The 20294-nt window shown below is 45.6% G+C and overlaps 1 protein-coding gene and 1 non-coding gene across 3 annotated transcripts in view; one reads left to right on the plus strand and one right to left on the minus strand.

Moving 5' to 3' along the window:
* Window positions 1-11007, minus strand: part of march6 (membrane-associated ring finger (C3HC4) 6) — a 100295-nt gene extending 89288 nt beyond the window's left edge. Inside the window, exon 1 of one of the 2 annotated variants that reach the window (XM_041183805.1) lies at window positions 10761-11007. In XM_041183805.1, coding sequence (XP_041039739.1) covers window positions 10761-10785 — 25 coding nt within the window. In that variant the 5' untranslated portion in view covers window positions 10786-11007. The remainder of the gene's footprint in view (window positions 1-10760) is intronic. The other variant, XM_041183807.1, reaches the window with a different exon arrangement.
* A 394-nt stretch (window positions 11008-11401) lies between these two features.
* trnat-agu lies at window positions 11402-11475 on the plus strand. Its single transcript has one exon. It is a non-coding gene; the product is annotated as a tRNA-Thr (tRNA).
* The last annotated feature ends 8819 nt before the right edge of the window (window positions 11476-20294 follow it).

Genomic DNA, 20294 nt, shown 5'->3' on the forward strand with positions numbered 1-20294 from the left:
CAATGGGCCAAAGGGCTTCTTTCCATGCTGTAAAACTCTATGACTTCAATTTTACCAAGGCTCCTTGATGCCAACGATAGTCATTGTCACCTTAATTTTGGAATTCAGCTCTTTTGCCTATGTTTGGACCAAGGCTGTGATGAGGTCTGGAGCTGGGTGGTCTTGGTGGTATCCAAACTGAGCAGGTTTTTGCTGTGTAAATGCCACTTGATAGAACTGACGCCAACACCTTTCATCACGTTGCTGATGATCGAGAGTTGACCGGTAGCACAGTAATTGGATTTGTCCTGATTTTCATGGACAGGATATATCTGGTCAATTTTCCACATTGTCAGCGACATTGCCAGTGTTGTAACTATACTGGAATAGCTTGGCTATAGAGGAATGGTTAGCTCTGGAGAACAAGTCTTCAGTACTCTTGCCAGAATGTTGTCAATGTCCGTAGCCTTTGCAATATTCAATGCTTTCGGCCATTTCTTGATATCACATGGAGTGAATTGAATTGGTTGATGGAGGTTGAGATGGATCATCCAGTTGGCACTTCTGCTGAAAATGGTTGCAAATGCATCAGCCATGTTTTTATACAGATGTGCTGAGCTCCTCCTCCATTGAGGATGTGAATATTTGTGGAAACTTCTCCTACAGTTAGTTGTTTAATTGTCCCCACCATTCACGACTGGATGTGGCGGGACTGCAGAGCTTAGATCTGATTTATTTGTTGCGGGATTGCTCAGCTCTGTACAACGCATGCTGCTTTTGCTGTTTAACATTCATGCAGGCCTGTGTTGTAGCTTCATGAGGTTGACACCTCATTTTTAGGTATGCCCTCCTGCTCTCTTCATTGAACCAGCATTGATTCCCAGCTTGATGGTAATGGTAGAATGGGTATACCATGAGGTTACAGGTTATGAAGCACAATTCTGCTGCTGATGCTGATGGTCCACAACACCTCATTAATGTACAGTTTTTAGGTGCTAGATCTGATCTCAACTATCCCATTTAGCACAACACAATGAAGGTGTCTTCAATGTGAATAAGGGGCTTTGCGACCACAAAGACCAAATAGTGTTCACTCCTATCAGATGCATCTGTAACAGGTATATTGGTGAGGGTGAGGTAAAGGTTTTTCCTACTGTTGGTTCTCTGACCACGGCTGCAAACCCAGTCTGGCAGTATGTTCTTCAGGGCTCAGCCAGCTCAGACAGTAGTGGTGCTACAGAGACACTCTTGACTCTTGTTGCTGAACATTGAAGTAGGGCCAGGGAGAGAAATCATTGGCCCTGGTGCTTCTCCTGTTTCTGGGTCCCTTATTGCCCTCACCATCCTCGCCCCCACACATCCTCTGAGCAGCCAGAATTGGGAGCCATAGTCACAGTGGGGTAACTGTTTGATATAGGTTATAGGAAAACTTCTTGGCTTTTGTAATCTATGCCTCGATTTATAAAGCCTAACGAAAGCTCAGGTTTGGTATGATACACTTTACAGCCATGGCTGTAAAACTGACCTTGCGTTCGCCTCTGGTGGCGCACACTCCGAGCTGGCCCCGGTATTATTTATACAAAAGTGGGGGCCTTCCAGCCTGTGTTTTCCTCCTCTCCTGGGTGGATAGGTTTTTGGGGAGGGTGGAGGGGGGAGGGGTCGGGTGTCTCGTTTGCACCCCCCCACCCCCAAGCAGCTTTTTTGTGTGTGTGTGTGTGTCCGGCTCACTCCCAGTCTCAGGGTTCTCATACACAATCACTCGCTCTCACAGACAGGAAGCCAGGGCCAGAGATCACACCATCATCAAAGGACTAAGGTGGGGTCAGGAAGGGAGCGGGTCTGCGCCGCTATTTTACGCAGGCGGGCCAATTAAGGCCCACCCAGCGTAATGCCCGACTCCCGAGGGTAGCAGGAGTGGGCGGGCGGCAGCGGGAGTGCATTGTCTGCTTATATGAAGCGCTGGCAGCCTTTGCAAGGCTGCTGACAATGTCAAGTGGAAGGGCTCACCAGAGGGCTTCTGGTGAGCAGGCCAGTCTGGAGGGTAGGCCAGCAGAGCAGGCGAAGCTGGAAGGTAGGGCAGCAGGACAGGCCAGGCCGGTGGGTAAGGCGGCAGGGCCAATGTGCCCCTCGTTTCTCACATGACTGCCTTGTTGCCCTCCTCGAGGAGGTGGCAGCACGGCGGGGGGGGTGCTGGTTCCCCAGGATGGGAGGAGGAGGCCCCCAACATGATGAAATGTGCTTGGGAGATGGCGGCGGAGGTGGTAAGCTCCCGTGACGTGCTGCGATGCACCTGGATCCAGTGTCACAAATGCTTTAACGACTTGTTGCGCTTTGGCAGGGTGTGTACCATGTTGGCATTGGTCATGTAACCCAGCAGGTCGGCTTACCCCCCTGCTGCCACCCCCTGCCCCCGCCCCCCTATGCTGTGTTACACTGTATTGCACCCGCAGCATGTGTTACACTGAGTCCCACATGACTGGTTTGGGGGCAACCTGGAGGAGCTGCACCTAGGTGCTGTGTTTGAACTCCAGGACATGTCCAACTCAGGGTGATGACATGCTGGGAGGGGAGCTTCAAGGTGGTGTGGCAACAAACCATCTGCTGCGGAGTACACATCTCTTCATCACCCTCTCAGGTTGACTTCAGCATGGGCAGTATCTGCTTGCCCACCCAGCAAAGGACAAATGCCGTCAATGTATCAATGCAGTCACTACACTCAGACTTGGGGGGGGTGGTGCAGTAGGGGAGTAAGCTGACCTGCTGGGTTAAATGAACAATGACAACATGGTACTCACCCTGCCAGAGCGCAACAAATCGTTGAAGCATTTGTGACACTGGATCCAGGTGTGCCATACCGCATCGCCGGAGCTCACCACCTCCTACGTGCTTGCTCCACTTTGCTATGGAATATACTGTGTGGTGCCTAATGTGATGCAGGCAGCATGTGTCTAAGGGGGTTGGTGGAGGGGTGGAGAACAGGCCTAGCATCTTTGTGAGAGTGCTCGGCAGCACCGGGATGAGACAACTCTGGATCCCGATATGTCCCACTCTGGTTGGGTTGGGCTGTGTGTGAAGAGAGTCCATGTGCAATTTTCAAGAATCAATGCTCTCCTCTCATTTTCAGGAAAAGAATGCTCATAACGCGGCAGAGCATGTGAGGATTGGTGGCGGCCAGGCGGAGATCGCCATTCTTAGCCGCTTCGAGCAGGAGGCCCTGGATCTGGAGAGGCGCCATGTGCCAACGTCCAGTGGTGTCGATAAGGCTGGGGTGCCACGGCCAGGTATTTACGACAGTGAGATCAGTATTGTTCTCCCAACAACCATGGCAGTGCTGAATGTTAATTGATTTAATTTTGGAACATGGCTTGACTATTGCTTATGGAAAGTTGAGTGCATAATGATCTGGGGGACAGGGATGCACTCTGACATTGTCTCCACTTTAACTGATCCATTGTCCTTGTTCTTCCTTTCAGCACCATTGGAGCAGGGCCGGGAGGAGGAGCAGCGGAGGCCTCCTTTCACACCTGAGGGGCCTGAGGTCTCACCAGTGTCACACTATTTCTGCGAGGCGGGCACCAGCACAGATACTAGCACCTCAGTGGGAATTTGAACATCGGCTAGTGTCCTGGGGCACAGTGGTGAGGGCACTTCACAGTCGCTGGAGGAGCTGACAGAGATGGAGTGCCCATGGTGCCAGCAATCGGAGGACTGTAGGGGACCAGGCACATGCTCAGTCGGTGCCTAATGATGTGCCTCTGGAGTCAACTGCGACGCAGCAGATGCAGGAAATGTGGCTGAGTGAGCGGGAGCATCTGGGGGAGATACATGAGGCTATGCTTGGCTTGGTCTCCATGGTGGAGGAGTCTACGTGGATGATCACTGAAGCAATGAGCCACTTGTCCGAGCGCCATGCATCCTCCATGGAGAGAGTGGCAACTCTCATGGAGAGCCTACTCCAGGAGGCCCGTCAGGGCTTCCTGGGGATGCACTCTGACCAGCAAGTCCTCACATCAGCTGGTCAGTGCCAGTGTGGGAAATGGTTTGGGCATCAACTTTCCCAGCTCGGTGCCCATCCATCCACAGTGAGCAGGGAGGTCCGAAGTGACTTCATGTCGGCGCAGCAGCTGCTTGGTGTCTCTGCAGGCACTTCTCCGGGTGCTTCAGATGAGGGTGGCAGCAACTCCGTCTCTCTCCCAGTGACTAGTATTCAGTGAGGCTGCGACGACAGGGGAGATGCCAGCTGTGGAACTGGCAGCTCCCTCCCAGGCGGGCCAACAACGTCTCCAGGGGCCAGAGGACGACTGCCAAGGTTATTGAGGCCAACAGGACAGCAGAGTCAGCAGGCTGTCTCAGAATCTACTCCGAGCGATGGGACAGCACCAAGACATAGCACCCGGAAATGAAAACATAAGGCACCTAAGGCACACCATGGGTTTATCACTGGCGCTTTTGTGTTGGCCCGAGATGAGGTCCTTATGATTTGCTTGGTTTGGTAACACTATTGTCTTTTTTTTTGGAATAAGTTGGTTTGCTTGACATAATAAATTCAGAAATATCACCATGGCTGAGGGTGCCTCTTTCCTTCTGCATATGTATGGTTTCCAAAACTGTAATGAGTGCTTTGTTGGACATTCAGCTTTATTAACAAGGCCCTTAGTGACTGTTCCTAACTGGGCAGATTTTGCACTTAGGTGTTGAGTTTCAAGCCTACTGCCCAGGCTTGACCTGGTGGTCTATCTGTGGTGTGCTAGCCTTCTGAGTGTCCCTGCCTCCCTGGAGTATGCCCGGGTCAGCGTCTACCCCCTCAGCATCTCGCTGCGCATGCTCATTCTCGGACTCACTGCTGGACTCATCGTGTGCAGCCGCAGCCACTGCATCGATGTCTTCATCGTCCACTGCATCCCCTCTTTCCAGCGCAAGATTGTGGAGAGTGCAGCATGCAACCACTATCACCGACACACAATCTGAGGGATACTGGAGTGCACCCCCTGAGCGGTCCAAGGATTAGAATTGCATCTTGAGAAGGCCGATGGTTCTCTTCACCACAGCCCTTGTGGAGGCGTGGCTCCTATTGTACCACTGCTCAGTTTCTGTTCTTGGATGGCGAAGAGGTGTCATGAGCCACCTTCTGAGGGGATAGCCCTTGTCAACCAGCAGCCAACCATCAAACCAGGCTGGAGCACTGAAGAGTCCCGGCACCTGGGCGTGTCTGAGGATGCAGGTGTCGTGGGAGTCTGGGAACCTGCACAGACTTGTAAAATCAGCATTCTGTGGTCACACACTATCTGTACGTTCACGGAGTGGAAGCCTTTCCTGTTGACGAAGGCACCGGGCTCACCTGCTGGCGCCGTAATGGCCACGTGTGTACAGTCTATTGCACCCTGGACACGGGGGAAGCCAGCAATTGCTGTGAAGCCTCTGGCTCGCTGTGTCTGGCTTGCCTGGTCCCAACAGCAGTGGATGAAGGCCAATGCACGCTTGAACAGAACGCCTGTAACCTGCTTGACACAAGTGTGGACAGCTGATTGGGAGACACCGCAAAGATCGTCCACCGACCCCTGGAAGGAGCTAGAGGCGTAGAAGTTGAGGGCAGCTGTGACCTTCAGAGCCACTGGAATGGGGTTTCCGCCCACACAGTTAGTGGAGATCTCAGGCCTTATCATCTGACAGGTATCGCTGACTGTCTCCCTTGAGAGACGGAGCCTCCTTCTGCACTGCACCTCAGACATATTAAGGTAGCTGCTTCGTCGCCTGTATACCCTGGCAGCAGGATAGTGGTGTCTTCTGCGGCCCCTTCCGCCAAGGACTATCTTTTGGCCCTGCGCCCCTTGTGCCTGCGCCTGTACTCCCAAAGGTGGCTCCCCTGGAGGTTGAATGTGCACTCCTGGCCTCCTCCCCCTTCTAGCCCTCCCTTCCTCCTCAGAGGAGCTGCCTTGAGTGGACAGTTCAGCTCCCATTCCCAGGCTAAGGGAAGGCTTCCTGAAACCTGCAGGCCCAAAAAAGATTACTCATTGCAGAGTGCTGATCTGAAGGTTCAGAGTCCGGAAAAAGCAGCTGGTGTGCATTTTGAAGTACTGCAGATCACACTGGCAAGTTTCAAGAACTTTCAGAAATAAGTGCTTGGCCGTGCACACTATCGACCCCAGAGAGGACTCTTATCCCGCCCGTGGATGGGATTAATACAAATGTGTCCTACCCACCTGCCCATTGCGCCGACCTGAAGATTGCCAAAAGATTGGTGTCGATTGGTGCCTCAAGAGCCTTAAGTGGCCCAATAATTAAAGACGGGCGCACGTCGGACATCATCGCGCGCCTGCCCAGTGAAATACTGCGAAGGCGTGCGGTGACGTCGGGATGCTCGCCCAAAGTCACCGTGCGTCATTTTATGTGCAGACGTGTGGGGCCCGCCCCCGCACAAAGGGAAAATTCTGCCCATGAGGTAAGTGAGAAAGCAGGGTTGGGGAATCCTGCTTAGCCAATGATTGGTGTTGCTCAGATCAACAGCAATCATTCGCTGAGTAGCCTGTCAATTGGGATGGTCTACCCGCCAGTTTGGTTGCTTTGGGCACTGACCATTCTGATTGACAGGCTACTTGGCCAATGAGCCTGCTCAACCACCCCCCCCATCCCCCCCCCCCCAAACTACAACACAGATCTCAGTGTTTTGCATCTTTTGTAACCCCCTCTCCTGGGCATTCCATTGAAGTCCCCCATTCAGAGCACATTCTGCGCCTTTGCCAATGATGTTCAACAGGGAGGAGTTGAGAGGGGACAGTAGCTGATATCAGCAGGAAGTATCCTTGCCCACATTTGACCTTATGCCACGACACTTCATAAGGTCGAGAGTCAACATTAAGCACTCTCAAGCCCACTTGCTCCCAACTGGTACTTCTATCTTACCTGTGGGAAAGGACATAGCAAGGATGGTGATGCATGTGTCTGGGACATTGTTGTAATGTATGATTCAGTGATTATGACTATGTCAGGCTTTTGCTTGATTAGTCTTGGGACAGTTCTCCCAATTTTGACACAAAGTACCCAGGTATCAGTGAGCATGATTTTTCAGGGTCGACTGGCCTGGGTGAGCCTTTGTCACATCCAACGGCTAGTTCAGGGGTGGCTAAATCATGGCTCATGAGCTCCAAGAGGCTCTTATACACACAGAGTGCGGTTCACTCCTTGTGCTGTGAAACCCGTTAAATGCGCATTAGCTGGAGATAAAAATCTGGGTGCAGCCTCGGCCATGAACAGCTTTATAGGGGAAGAGAACTGGAAAGCAGGCAGCAGCAGTGGGAGGGAGGTTAAGATCAACGATTCATTCCCGCGCTGTCACTATCTCCACCACTTCCTCCCAGGCACACGTTTGGTCTTTGGGGTTGGAGGGCCACTCCTCCTTCCATCCTGGGGTGCCAGCACCTCCCGCTGTGCTGCCATCTCCTCAAGGAGGGCAGCAAGACAATCATCAGAAAAACAAGGGGCACACTGCGCCCCCCCACCCCCCCCCCCCAACCCTCCTGCCTGACCTGCTCACCAGCAGTGCTCTGGGGTGCCCTTCCACTGGCCATGATTCATAGCCTTTGAAAGGCTGTAGCAATTTTTTAAAACAGGCCACCGTGTCGCCATTGGACCCGGCTGTCATTGCAGTCCCGCCGCCGCCCGTCCACTCCCGCTGTCCTCAAGAATTGCGATTCACGTTGGACGGGCCTTAATTGGCCCGTCCATGTAAAATGGTGACGTGGACCCGATCGCAGGCATTGATTGGGTCCATGCCCGCTCCTGCACAACCTGCCCGACAGGCAGAAAATTCTGCCCAATGAGCTGAATGGCCCCTTCTACACTGTATCAATTTTGTGATTCCGTCACAAGTGCCAGGCAATGACTACTTCCAACAAGACAGAATCTAACCATCGCCTCTTGACATTCAATGGCATTACCATCGCTGAATCCCCCACAATCAGCATCGTGGGGGTTACCATTGACCAGAAACTGAACTGGACTAGCCATATAAATACTGTGGCTACAAAAAGATCAGAGGCTAGGGATCTTGCAGCGAGTAGCTCACCTCCTGACTCTACAAGGTCTGTCCACCATCTGCAAGGCACAAGTCAGGAGTGTGATGTAATACTCTCCACTTGCCTGGATGAATGCAGCTCCAACATCCTCAAGAAGCTTGACACCATCCAAGACAAAGCAGCCTGCTTGATTGGCACCCCTTCCACAAACATTCACTCCCTCCACCACTGATGAACTTTGACAGCAGTGTGTACCATATACAAGATGCACTGCAGGAGCTCACCAAGGCTCCTTAGGCAGCACCTTGAAAACGCAAGACTGCTACCATCTAAAAGGACAAGGACAACGGATACTTGGGAACACCGCCATCTGGAAGTTCCCCACCAAGCCATTTACCATTCCGTTAGGAAATAGAGACGGTTTAAAGATGTTATATTGATATTTGTAGGTGTTAGGAATGAGTTTTAGCTTTAAAATTTAAGATTGATTTGTATTTCTGTATGTATGTGCTAAGAAAGTTCAAATGGAATTTTAGTTTCACTTTAAAAGGGTGCTTGCATTTCTAATGAGGTTTTTTACAACTGTTGCAGCTAAGTTAAACAAACAAGAATAGAAGAATTGGGCTGTTACCTAGCAACAGGGGGCCAGAAAGGCAAATCCCTCCCACAGACGCACAAAGAAGAAGAAAGACAGCAGTTTTGATTTGGAAGCTGTGGAGTTCAGCTGGTTTTTTGAAATTTGCTGCCAGGAGGGACTGGAGAAAAGGAGACAGATAGCCAGTCCCAAGCTAAGGAAACCCCCAAAATCCAGGGGAGTCGAAGAGGGGAATCCAAAGAAGACCTTCTAGTCAGAGAAAGGACAGGAACCTGGAAAAGGTCCTGTTAAGTGAAGTTAAGAGTGAGTGGCAGAGAGAAAGACTCCAAGCTTCAGATTTAAAGAGACAAAAGCTGCAAAAAGCAGGTTTAAAGGGAGAACAGCTTGCAAGAGGCAAAAAGGTCCAAAGAGACAACTGAAGGTCTGTAACTCTTTGCTATGGGCATGTGAAGCAGTTGACCGTTGAGCTGGTGAGAAAGAGTGTGCGCAAGATAGCTTGAATGCATGTGATGACCCAGGGAAGAATAACATCGGAAAGAGAAATCCAAACCTGAAGGTGAACCCTTGCAGAAGGCATCTGAGAATCTGAGAGATAGTGTCGGTTTGGGAGAAGATTCCAAGGCGAGGTCTTGGGGAGTGGAGATTGGAAACTCTCGTGTGAAAGATGGAGTTCGGTGATACTGGTTGGCTCATGGTCTGGGGGGAGTTGAGCAGAGATCCATAGCATCTGGTTGAGGTGGCATCTGTCACTTGGTTTCACAGTGTGGCGTGCCTGACCACAGAGTGCCTATTGGTACATGGACTGTGTATTCATTGTGGACATTATAGTATAAGATAGCTTTTGTAACTTGTGTTATCCTTACAAATCTGTATATATCTGTAAAGGTATAGCTGTGGGTGAAGGAGCATTGTAATATAGTTCATTTTATTTTGTTTAATAAATGTTTATCAGCTGACTCCGGTGTCTCTGTTCAGTAGCTACTTTCCATGTATCTAAACAAACAAATAAAAGTTAGGATCTATCAAGCTAGGTTCCACTCTAGGATCAGGCTTCTCCAGGGATAATCTCAGCTGGGGTCATAACAATTCTGACTTGGAAATATATCGCTGTTCCTTCACTGTCCCTGGGTCAAAATGCTAGAACTCCCTCCCTAACAGCACATTGGGTGTACCTATACCACAGGGACTGGTTCAAGAAGGCGGATCACCACCACCTTCTCAAGGGCAACTAGGGATATGCAATCAATGCTGTCCACATCCCATAAATAAATTTTTAAAAATGCTTCCTGAAGTGCAGTGCCCAGGATTGAACACAATAATCCATCTGAGGCCAAACCACTGTTTTATAAAGATTCACCACAACTTCCTTACTTTTGTACTCTATGCCTGTATTGATAAACCCCAGAATCGTATTTGCTTCATTACTCACTTTCCCAAACTGGTCTGCCAGCCTTCATCGATTTGTGAACATAGACCTGAAGATCCTTCTGCTCCTGCACTCCCTTCAGAATTGTTTTCCTTAGCTTATATTGCTTCTGCTCTTTCTTCCTACCAAAACAAACCGCTTCACACTTCTTTAATATTAGTATTTGGATGTGCACTTGTGATGCCATGGCACACAAGGCTATAGGCCTAGTGCTGAAAAATGGGATTAGAATAGTTAGGTATTTGTTTGACCAGTGCAGGGTCGATGGGCCAAAGGGCTTTTTTCTGTACTGTAGAATATTTGATGTGCCACATGTCTTCCCATCTCACCGGCTTGGCATGATGTGTGACCTCTGAAGGGGGAGGAGGATGGGGATTCAAAGAGGACTTTGAGTTCCCAGATGAGTCCTGCCTGGAACTTAACAAAGACAAGTGAGTGCTTAGGGTCACAAAGGTGGCATTTGACGGTGATACCACCAACCATCGGAATTCTCGAGAAACAACATGTTCAGGAAGACTTACATATGTAAAAAAAATCTTAGAGCTTATTAGGCACAACAGAGACGATATAAATATAAGAACATATAATAAATTATAATACAATAAGGGCACATAATATGACAACTGCAATTGGACGTCAGTAACAAAAACAAGATGCTAGGGAGCAGCCGACGTCTGTAAATACAAAAGGCCAGCTAGTGTTCTGGTCAAAGAGATTAAATATAAGAAAGCCAACTTCACGTACATACCTGACCAGCTGAGTGTTTCCAACATTTTTTGTTTTGTCTGAGGGTGACCAGGATTTCTGCAGTTTGTGCTGCGCTTTCTTGCTGTTTAGCGGGTGCAGGAGCCACGGGATGGCAAATTCAACAGCGGGTGGACCAAGGCCAGAAGTCTGGGTGGCCACAAAGTCAAGGCAGACTGGCACTGAGGGGGGCGGGGAAAGTGAAGGTACAGGAGAGGCTCTTGCCGGGATGGACGGGGCTTCGCAGTGACCAGCACGCGATAGGCAGCCAGGGAGCCGGTCACGTGGACCAGGGCACGCAACTGTCACCGCCGATGGCAGGGGCGCCAGGCCCCGGGGTTGCGCGTGCTCCGGGTACCACCCCCCGCCCCCACCGCCCCCCCCGGAGGCGCTTGCAAAACATGAGGACATGAAGGACATCACCCACCACCTCCAGATATTAAAATGCACAGAGGGCCCACCGGTGCGCTATTAAACTGTGAAAAAAAAATGCAACGCAGTGGATATTCCCCCCCCCACCCCACCCCCACCCAACCCCCACTCCCCGGCCCAAACAAAACAAAACAAAAATAAAGACTCATAACTTCGAGGGGAAACACACTCGTCTGTCAGAGTTTTGTAGCCTTGGAGCCACAGCATTGCCGCGGCGCCGTGGCTTAGTTGGTTAAAGCGCCTGTCTAGTAAACAGGAGATCCTGGGTTCGAATCCCAGCGGTGCCTGCATTTAATTTTTCTCCCCCTCACCCCTCCCCCTTACCGTTTACCCATTTCCCAATTTTACCATTAACGACAAATGGTGCCGATTATTAAAGAACATCTGGATCGCAGGAATTTTTTTTTCAGCCTTCAAACATTTTACACCAGTAAATCTGTGTGAAAAATCAATCCGATAGTTTGACCACCTCCTTGGTCAAGTTTTATTTGAGAGTGACAACCTCAGAAACATTTCTAAAGGGTGAACAGGGAATGACTTGCTTCCTTTGTCTTATGTCTTGCCAGCATTTCATCTGTCACAGTTGAGGAAGCGTTACCCTTGTATTTTTTTTAAAAGGCTATTTCTGTATTCATAAAACAACAGGAAATCATATTTTCAGTAACCCTGTTAATTTATTTTTCAGGACACAACCGTTGCAAACCGCGATGTTTTGTTTATTATTATTTTTTCTTCGCTCCGCATTTTCTTCGTCCTGTCTTTGGGGCTAAAACCCTGCTCGGTTAATAGTCTGTTGGAAACAATTGATCCGACTCTCGCAGGTAAGAGTGAGGCTTGATAAGCGCCTTGAACTGCTGCGCCCATCCGTGTTCACCAGTTTGTCCCGCTCAGGAATGGGACACACACGGTGCGTGTCAATTACATTGTTTCGACAGCTGTTTGGTAGCTGTTCATATTAAACTTGGACATTTCCTCAGTGTCATCTCCTTGCGGGACAGTTTCTGGGAAGCTCAGCCATAACCTGTCACGTTTTTATGCAGACTAGGTAAAAGGGACATGTTTGAATTTTTGCTGTTGTTTTCAATGGCACTTCCAATAATTTTGGAAGTATAATTTTTTTTGGTGGGGGGGGGGGGGGGGGGCGGTCGGGGATCAGCTTTTCGGTTCCTCTGAAACCGTTACGTATCAGCAGGTCATGCCTGTTGGAGCTAGCGCGAACCACATCAATATTGGCAGAATACGGATGTTGGTCTGTGATGCTGACACGTCCTAAACAGAAGCAGAAGGGACAGTGGTATGCATGGTAACTTATGTGGCAAAGTCTCAAGTACGGCCTCTGTTAAGGAATGCTGTCCAGTCCGGTTTCACAGCGACTTAATTTAGGAATCCCTAATATGTACTCTATATTCGCAGGAGTTTTCTGTATTATTCTAAATATGCAGTTTGCCTTTGCTACTTTTTAATTATCTATTTATTGCTAATATTTTTCTGTAGTTTTATAGGCTGAACCACCTTCTGCTAAAGTCCTCTACTACTTAAGGAGTTCAAGTCTGAGTACAGAATTGTCATGAAGATATAATAATTTTCATAATATTGTTGTGTTTCATTGTACAGGTACGTTAATAGTGGAGTTTGGATTAGTTTCTTTGTGTGTGTTAGGGATTTAATTAAATTGGAGGCAGCTGGTCTGGAGCTTTTGAGTTATCAAAAGGGAAGCTAGGTTTGAAATACTTAAAACATAAACAGGGTTGAAGTTTTAGAATGTGAGGTGTGAGGAACATTTGAATTTTTAGATGAATTAGGTAAGTTTAAATTTCAAAGATGGTAAGATGTTACACCTAGCCATAAAAAGCTAAGCCAAGCAGTGCGTTTATTTTTCCCAAATGTTATTGATAATATGAGTACTATGAAAGATTTATATTATGAGAAAAGTAAAGTTGCAAAAACATATTGGAACAATGGAATTTACCTTAAAATGAGAGAAACATGTATAAAGGAGATGAGGTTATGTGTACGGGGAAGGTGTTCTAAGATCTAATACAAGTGTGAAAAGCGTCTAGCCTCTGGGCATCAAGTTACTGTCTACAGGAACTGAAGCTAAGAAAACTCACTTTGAATATTACTATCCAGGGTATTGTGTGCTTTGCCTGGGTCTGTTAAAATATATTTTGTTTTATTGTTGTCCTAGCAGAGGTGTAACTGGGAGTCAGATTAATTAGGGGATTTAGGAGTTATTAAAGTAGTAATATGTAGACCTATGTATGTGCTTAAAATCTTTTCTTCTATTAAATGTTTAATTTAGTTTTGTAAAGAATCTCAGACTCGGTGGACTTATTATTACTGAATTTAAGGCACGCATCTCGAAATAAAATACAAATTGCAGAACAGTTGTGGCAGCTGTTTCAAGTTTCCCTCTGGGATTTGAGCAGCTCAGCATTTACCATCCTTTATGTTATAAAATCATAGAATGATACCATACAGACCATTCAGCCTATTGTGCCCATTCCTCTTCAAATATTTATCCAATTTCTTTTGAAAGTTATCATTGAATCGGCTCACACATCCTTTCAAGCAGTGCATTCCAGATCATCATAACTCACAGCATAAAACAAAATTATTCTCATCTCACCTGTGGCTCCTCTGCTACTTGAATCAGTTATTTCCTTATTTATTCTATCAAAACACTTCAAGGTTTTACACACCTCTATTAAATTTCCCCTTAACTTTGGCTGCTCTAAGAAGCACATTCCCTGTTTCTCCAGGCTCTACACATAGCTGAAATCTAGCATTCCTGATACCATTTATTACATTTCCTCCATACCCTAAGACCTTGTCATCCTTTCTAAAGTGTGGTGCCTAGAATTGCTCACAGTACTCCAGTTGAGACTTAATCGGTGATTTACAAGGTTTAGCATAACCTCCTTGCTAAATATGCCTCTGTTTTTAAAGCCCAAGGATGCCACATACCTTTAAAGCAGCCTCATAACTTGTCCTGCCACATTCAAAGTTTTGTATATGTCCACCCCCAGGCAGCTTTAACATTGTACTGTTTAGTTTATATCACCTCTCTTCATTCTTCCAAACAAAATGAATCACTTTATGGTTTGTATTAAAATTGACCTGCCACTTGTCTGCTCATTTTACTAGTCTGACTATCCCCTCCTGAAATCTGTTACCGTCCTCTTCACTGTTTTACTTCATGTTTGAGTTTTGTGTCATATGCAAATTTTGGAATGATGCCCAAGTCCAGATCACTAATATCTATCAAAATGAGCAGTGGTCCTGATACCAGCCCCCGCTGAGCATGAGGAAAATATCAGCAGTAAAAGCCCAAATCATCGAAATTCCAATTAAAACACAGGTTATTTCTGAGCCTATCTCAAATTTCTTTCCAAATCCTTTTCGGGCCTTTGTTCTCTTCTCTCTAATTCACTCAATGACAGGTCAGCTCATTAATATAAGATATCAAAATACTAATGTAGTCTCACACTGTATTGGAATCTGCAATGTAAGCTTTTCCCATGGAATTCCAATGTTAAAACTCAATGTTTACTTACATGTGTATATGTTGCCAGTAATACCACCAAGTGGCATTACAATGGGAATTTCAATTTCTTTACTGGTAACAGTTCCTTGTCTCACCACAAGGTGATGCTGTAGAACCTGACTAACGCTGTTACATCTTCCCTATTGTGCCACCTGGAGTTGGGAAGTATTGTACCTTATTTTACATTTTATGAAATTTTATGGTATATTTTTGTCTTCACTGCTTGGTGGTAAAGTGGAGAAAAATTAGGTGAGTTCTCTAACAGCTGTTTTGCCAGTTTACTTTTACTACACAAATGCTACCATATATTTAAAGGGAACAAAGTATTGTCTCAACTGAGCTAAATTTAGGCTATTCAGCATTGGGAGCCTATTCCGCCATTCAGTAAGATCATGGCTGATCTTTATCTTAACTTTGTCTACGTCATTTGGCTGCAAGTCTTTCTTTCTTAATGCTCTTGACTAGCAGAAATCTATCAATTTCAGACTTAAATTGAGCTAGTTTCTACTGTTTTTTTGTGGGACAGAGCTCCCCACTTCACCACCCTTTGCATGGAGTGTTTCCTAATTTCACTGCCAAATGGCCTGGCTTTGATTTTAAGCTTAGGTACGCTAGTACCCACCCCCACCCCCCGCCTTCACTAGAGGAAAAATGTTCTCTCTATCTACCTGATCAATTTATTTCAAAATCCTCAAACTGCAATCAAATCACCCTTTAAAATACATACCTGGTTTATGTAATCTCTCCTCAAATTCTGACCCTTAGAGACCTGGTAACATTTTGGTGAATCTGTGTTACATTAAAAGAGCAGAGATGGTGGTGTAGTGGTAACATTATTGGCTGACAGCTAAGTTAATGTGCTGGGGGTATGTTCAAATCTCACCAACTAATAATAAAATCTGAAGTTAAAAGTTAGTCTTAGTGACTATAGACTCATATCAATGTGGTTGACTCTGAAATGGTGTAGTAAACAACTCAGTTCAAGGGCAATTAGGGATGGGCAAAAAAGAATGAATTTTAAAAAATCTATAACCTTCCTAAGAGATGAGGTTCCCAGAACAGCAAGCAGTACTCTGATGTAGTCTAACCAGACATTTATAAAAACTGTAGCAAACCCTCATCCTCTTTATAATCTAGCCCTCTAGTTATTCCATTAGCCTTTTTGCATCTGATTACTACATTTTAGTAACCTGTATACATGGATCCTTAAATATCTTTGGACCTCCAAAGGCTGTTCCTGATTTTTTACCAATTAAAAATATTCAAATCTATTCTTTTTTGGCCCAAAATGGAGAAATTCACATGTAACTTCATCAAAGTCCATCTAACACAGTTTTTTCCACTCACTTAATCTATCATTTATAATTTTATGTTATCTACTATACACCAATCTTTGTCTCATCAGAAAACTGGGATAAATGGCTCTCTATTGTGTTATCTAAGCCATTAATACATGTAATTAATTAAACCCCTAACCTTTCAACTCGAGTACAAAATACCCATTAACCCCACTCTTCATCTTCAACCATCCAACTAATATCCTGAGAGCAATATTTGGCTTTCAATTCCACGAGTTTTAATTTTAGCTGTTAGCAGTATCTCAGTTGTCTTAGCACTTTCACCTTTGAATTACAAGATCCGTTCTGGTGCGTGAGCAGAAAAATCAAGGGTGTTACTCCAGTGCAGTGTCAGATATGCTGTTTTTCAGATGTGACGGTAAACCAAGGTCCCATTTGCATGCTCTGGAGATGTAAAAGATTCCATGGCACTGTTTTAAAAAAGAACAGTGAGTTATCCCTGATGTCCTGGCCAACATTTAACCCTCAACCAACATTGTAAATCAGATTATCTGATCATTATCTCATTGCTGTCTGTGGGAAGTTGCTGCCTGCAAATTCGCTGTCGCGTTTCCTACATTACAATAATGTCTACGTTTCAGAAGTACTTCATTAGCTTTGAGGCTTCCAGTGGTCAAGAAAAGTGTAATATAAATGCAAGTCTTCTTTTTCTTTTTTCTAATAATTACCTTTGTGGAACCTTACCTCCTGATTACTTCCTTAAAAAAATTCTATTAGGCTTGCAGGACATGGCCTACCCTTTGCAAATCCATGATCTCTCTGATTTAGCTCAAATTCCTCCAAGTACTCCTTTACAATGTCCATAATTATATATTCCAATAACGGTCCCACAACAGATGTTAACCTAGCTAGTATATAATTTCCCAGTGCATATCAATGATATGGGACTTGAATGTAGGGGTTTGTTTAAGAGGTTTTCAGGTGATGCAAAAAATTTGCCATGTAATTGATAATGAAGAAGAGATCTTAGACTGGAGGAAGATATCAATGAACTGGTCAGGTGAGTGGGATGTAGCAAATGGAATTCAATCCAGAGAAGTGTGAAGTAATGTATTTGGGGAAGGTTAACAAGGCAAGGGAATACACAATAAATAGTAGGATACTGATAAGTATAGAGGAACTGAAGGAGCTTGGAGTGCATGTCCACAGATCCCTGAATGTGGTTGGACAGGTCGATAAGATGGTCAAGACGGCATATGGGATAATTGTTTTAAATAGCTGAAGCATAGAATATAAGAGCAGGAAGGTTATGCTAAGACTGTATAAAATGCTGGTCGGGTCACAGCTGGAGTACTGCCTGCAGATCTGGTCGCCACACTACAGAAAAGATATAATAGCACTAGAGAGGGCATAAAAGAGATTTGAGGAGGTTGCCTGGTCTGCAGAATTTTAGTTATAAGGAGAGTTTGGATAGGCTAGGGTTGTTTTCTTTGGAATAGAGGAGGCTGAAGGGAGACCTAACTGAAGAATACAAAATGATGAAGGGTCTAGATAGAGTGGATAGGAAGGCCTTACTCCCCTTGGCTGAAGAGTCCATATTCCTGGGGGGCATAGATTTAAGGTAAGAAATAGGAGGTTTAGAGGGGATTCAAGTGGAATTATTTCCACCCAGAGGATGCTGGGGATCTAGAACTCCTTGTCTGAAGGGATGGTAGAAGCTGAAACTCTCATAACACTTCAATATGCACTTGAAGTGCTGTGTGCCATATAAATACAAGACTACCAAGCGCTAGAAAGTGGGATTAGGCTGGAAGGCTCCATGTTGGCCATCTCAGACACAGTGGGCCAAATGGCCTATTTCTGCGCAGTAAATTTCTCAAATTCTCTCCCTCACCTTCCTTAGATAATGGAGACACATTTGCAATTTTCCAATATAGAGGGATGATTTCCAAATTGGGAGAAGTTTGGAAGATTATGGTAAAGCATTGACTGTTTCCTTAGGTACTTCCTTTAAAACCCTTAAGTGGAAATCATCAGAAACCTGGGAATGGTTAATCTTTAGTGGCATTATTTGCTCCAATAATATTATCTTGCTGACGTTAACATTAGTGAGTTCCAGTCCTTGGTTTATTATTAATTTCCTTGGAATGTCAGGTGTATGTTAGGTCTCAACTGGTGTAAATTTATAAATTTACCCATTTGGTTTATCACCTCTATTGTTGATTCAAAATATCTCTCAGATCCACACCCTCCCATGCACTGGCCCTGCTTTTTTTTGTGTGAATCGCTTCTCATGCCCTGCATTCTACACCAGAAAATGCAGGCCTTTCCCCCAGACCTCTAGCCTAGCTTTCAGACCCCTACTTGGAACTCAAAAAGCTCCCCTGCAGTCCTAACATCTTCCCCTTGAACCAGCAACAAGCACCCAGCAATCACCTTCAGAAAATGCAGCGTATTACCCTCAGTAGCCGCTGTCCCCGCTTCACCAGTGCCCTGCATTCATGTAAATTGCTGCAGACATTGATGTCACTGGAAGAAAAACCGCAAGCCATTTTGCTATCACATGATTTTCACCTAGTGCTTAACATGGAAATAACCCCCTTCGACTTTTCAGTACGAATCTGGCAAGTTCTAATGGATTTTCTGTTTTTTTATATATTCTCTTTTTAAATATATTTCAATGTATTTCACCCTCCTGCCTCTATGGTGTGTTTTGCTCTTTTTTTAATTACTTATTCACGGGATGTGGGCTTCGCTGGCTGGGCCAGCATTTATTGCCCATCCCTGGTTGCCCTTGAGAAAGTGGTGGTGAGCTGCCTTCTTGAACTGCTGCAGTCCATGTGGTGTAGGTACATCCACTGTGCAGGTAGGGAGGGAGTTCCAGGAATTTGACCCAGCAACAGTGAAGGAACTGTGATATATTTCCAAGTCAGGATGGTGTGTGGCTTGAAGGGGAGCTTCCAGGTGGTGGTGTTCCCACCTATTTATTGCCCTTGTCCTTCTAGATAGTAGTGGTCGATGGTAGTGTCTTTTTTACTTCAATTCGGCACATGAGATGGCCAAGTCTGTTTATAAACAATTTTGATTTGGCATTGAAATATTTTTGGGATGTGGGCAACTGGGCAAAGCTGCCGCTAATTGCCTGTCCTTAGTTGGCCTGAAACCACATCTCCGCACACCCCAACCGACCAAAAGAAAATTAATATTAAAAACACATGTATTAATAATATTCAATCTACATAATTTGTGTTTTAAGTTAAATATCTCACTCATTGGATTCTTCCAAATTCTGGACCATCGAGCTGAATTAACAGATAACAGGATCCTGTGCTGCTTTAAAAGCTGACAGTTCTGATCTGGGTTTTAGCATTCACTTTCACATTTGAACTTCGAGTGTGATTTCTCTAAAACCTCACAATAATCATTTCAGAAAGAAGCAGACCTTTGGTCCATCTAGCCCATCTATCCACAGTATTCCCATGGTGCATTTTTGTAATAATCCTAAATCCTAGGTGTAAAAAGGGAATGCGTGATGTTTACAATTCAAAAACTCCCTTGCTGAAAAAGGAACATGCTTTTTCTGTGCCTATGAAAGGTTTTTTTTTTGAATACTGCACAGTATCCTGCTCGAAAGCCTTTGTCTAACAGGAAAACCCAGTGGTGTGCACAGAGCTGTACATGCCATTATATCTGACTTGCTGTGTTTAAGAGTTATTTTGCTATATATACACATACACACGCTGTTATAAAGAAAAGCAAGAGTTTACTTTATTGCATATAAGCCCCTTTCATGACTTCAGGATGCCCCAAAATAGGAAATGCATCAGCTCAAACATACACAGCAAAGTCCTGGCAAACAGCAATGAGAAAATGACCAGGTAATCTGTTTTAGTGATGTTGGTTGAATTATAAATATTGGCCACAACACCAGGACGAGCTCCCCTGCTCTTCTTCACATATGCCACGAGTGTTTTTATGTCCACCTGAGAGAGCAGATGGGTCCTCAGTTTAACATCTAATCCAAAAGAGCTCCCTCGATCCTCCAGTGAATTGTAAACCTCGATTATAGGCTCAAGTGTACAATGAGAATTTAACTTACAATTTTCTGACTCAGAAGTGAAAGTGCCACCATTTGAGCCATGGCTGATGGTAGCTACCTAAAAAATTTTACTTACACACCAAGAACGCTTTGCCTGTCGTTTTTTTTCTTTAGAAGTGGCCTTAGGGGTTCTGGACTTGGGAATAATAGATGTGAATGAGC

This window comes from Carcharodon carcharias, chromosome 3 (genome assembly GCF_017639515.1).
Source record: "Carcharodon carcharias isolate sCarCar2 chromosome 3, sCarCar2.pri, whole genome shotgun sequence".
NCBI lineage: Eukaryota > Metazoa > Chordata > Chondrichthyes > Lamniformes > Lamnidae > Carcharodon > Carcharodon carcharias.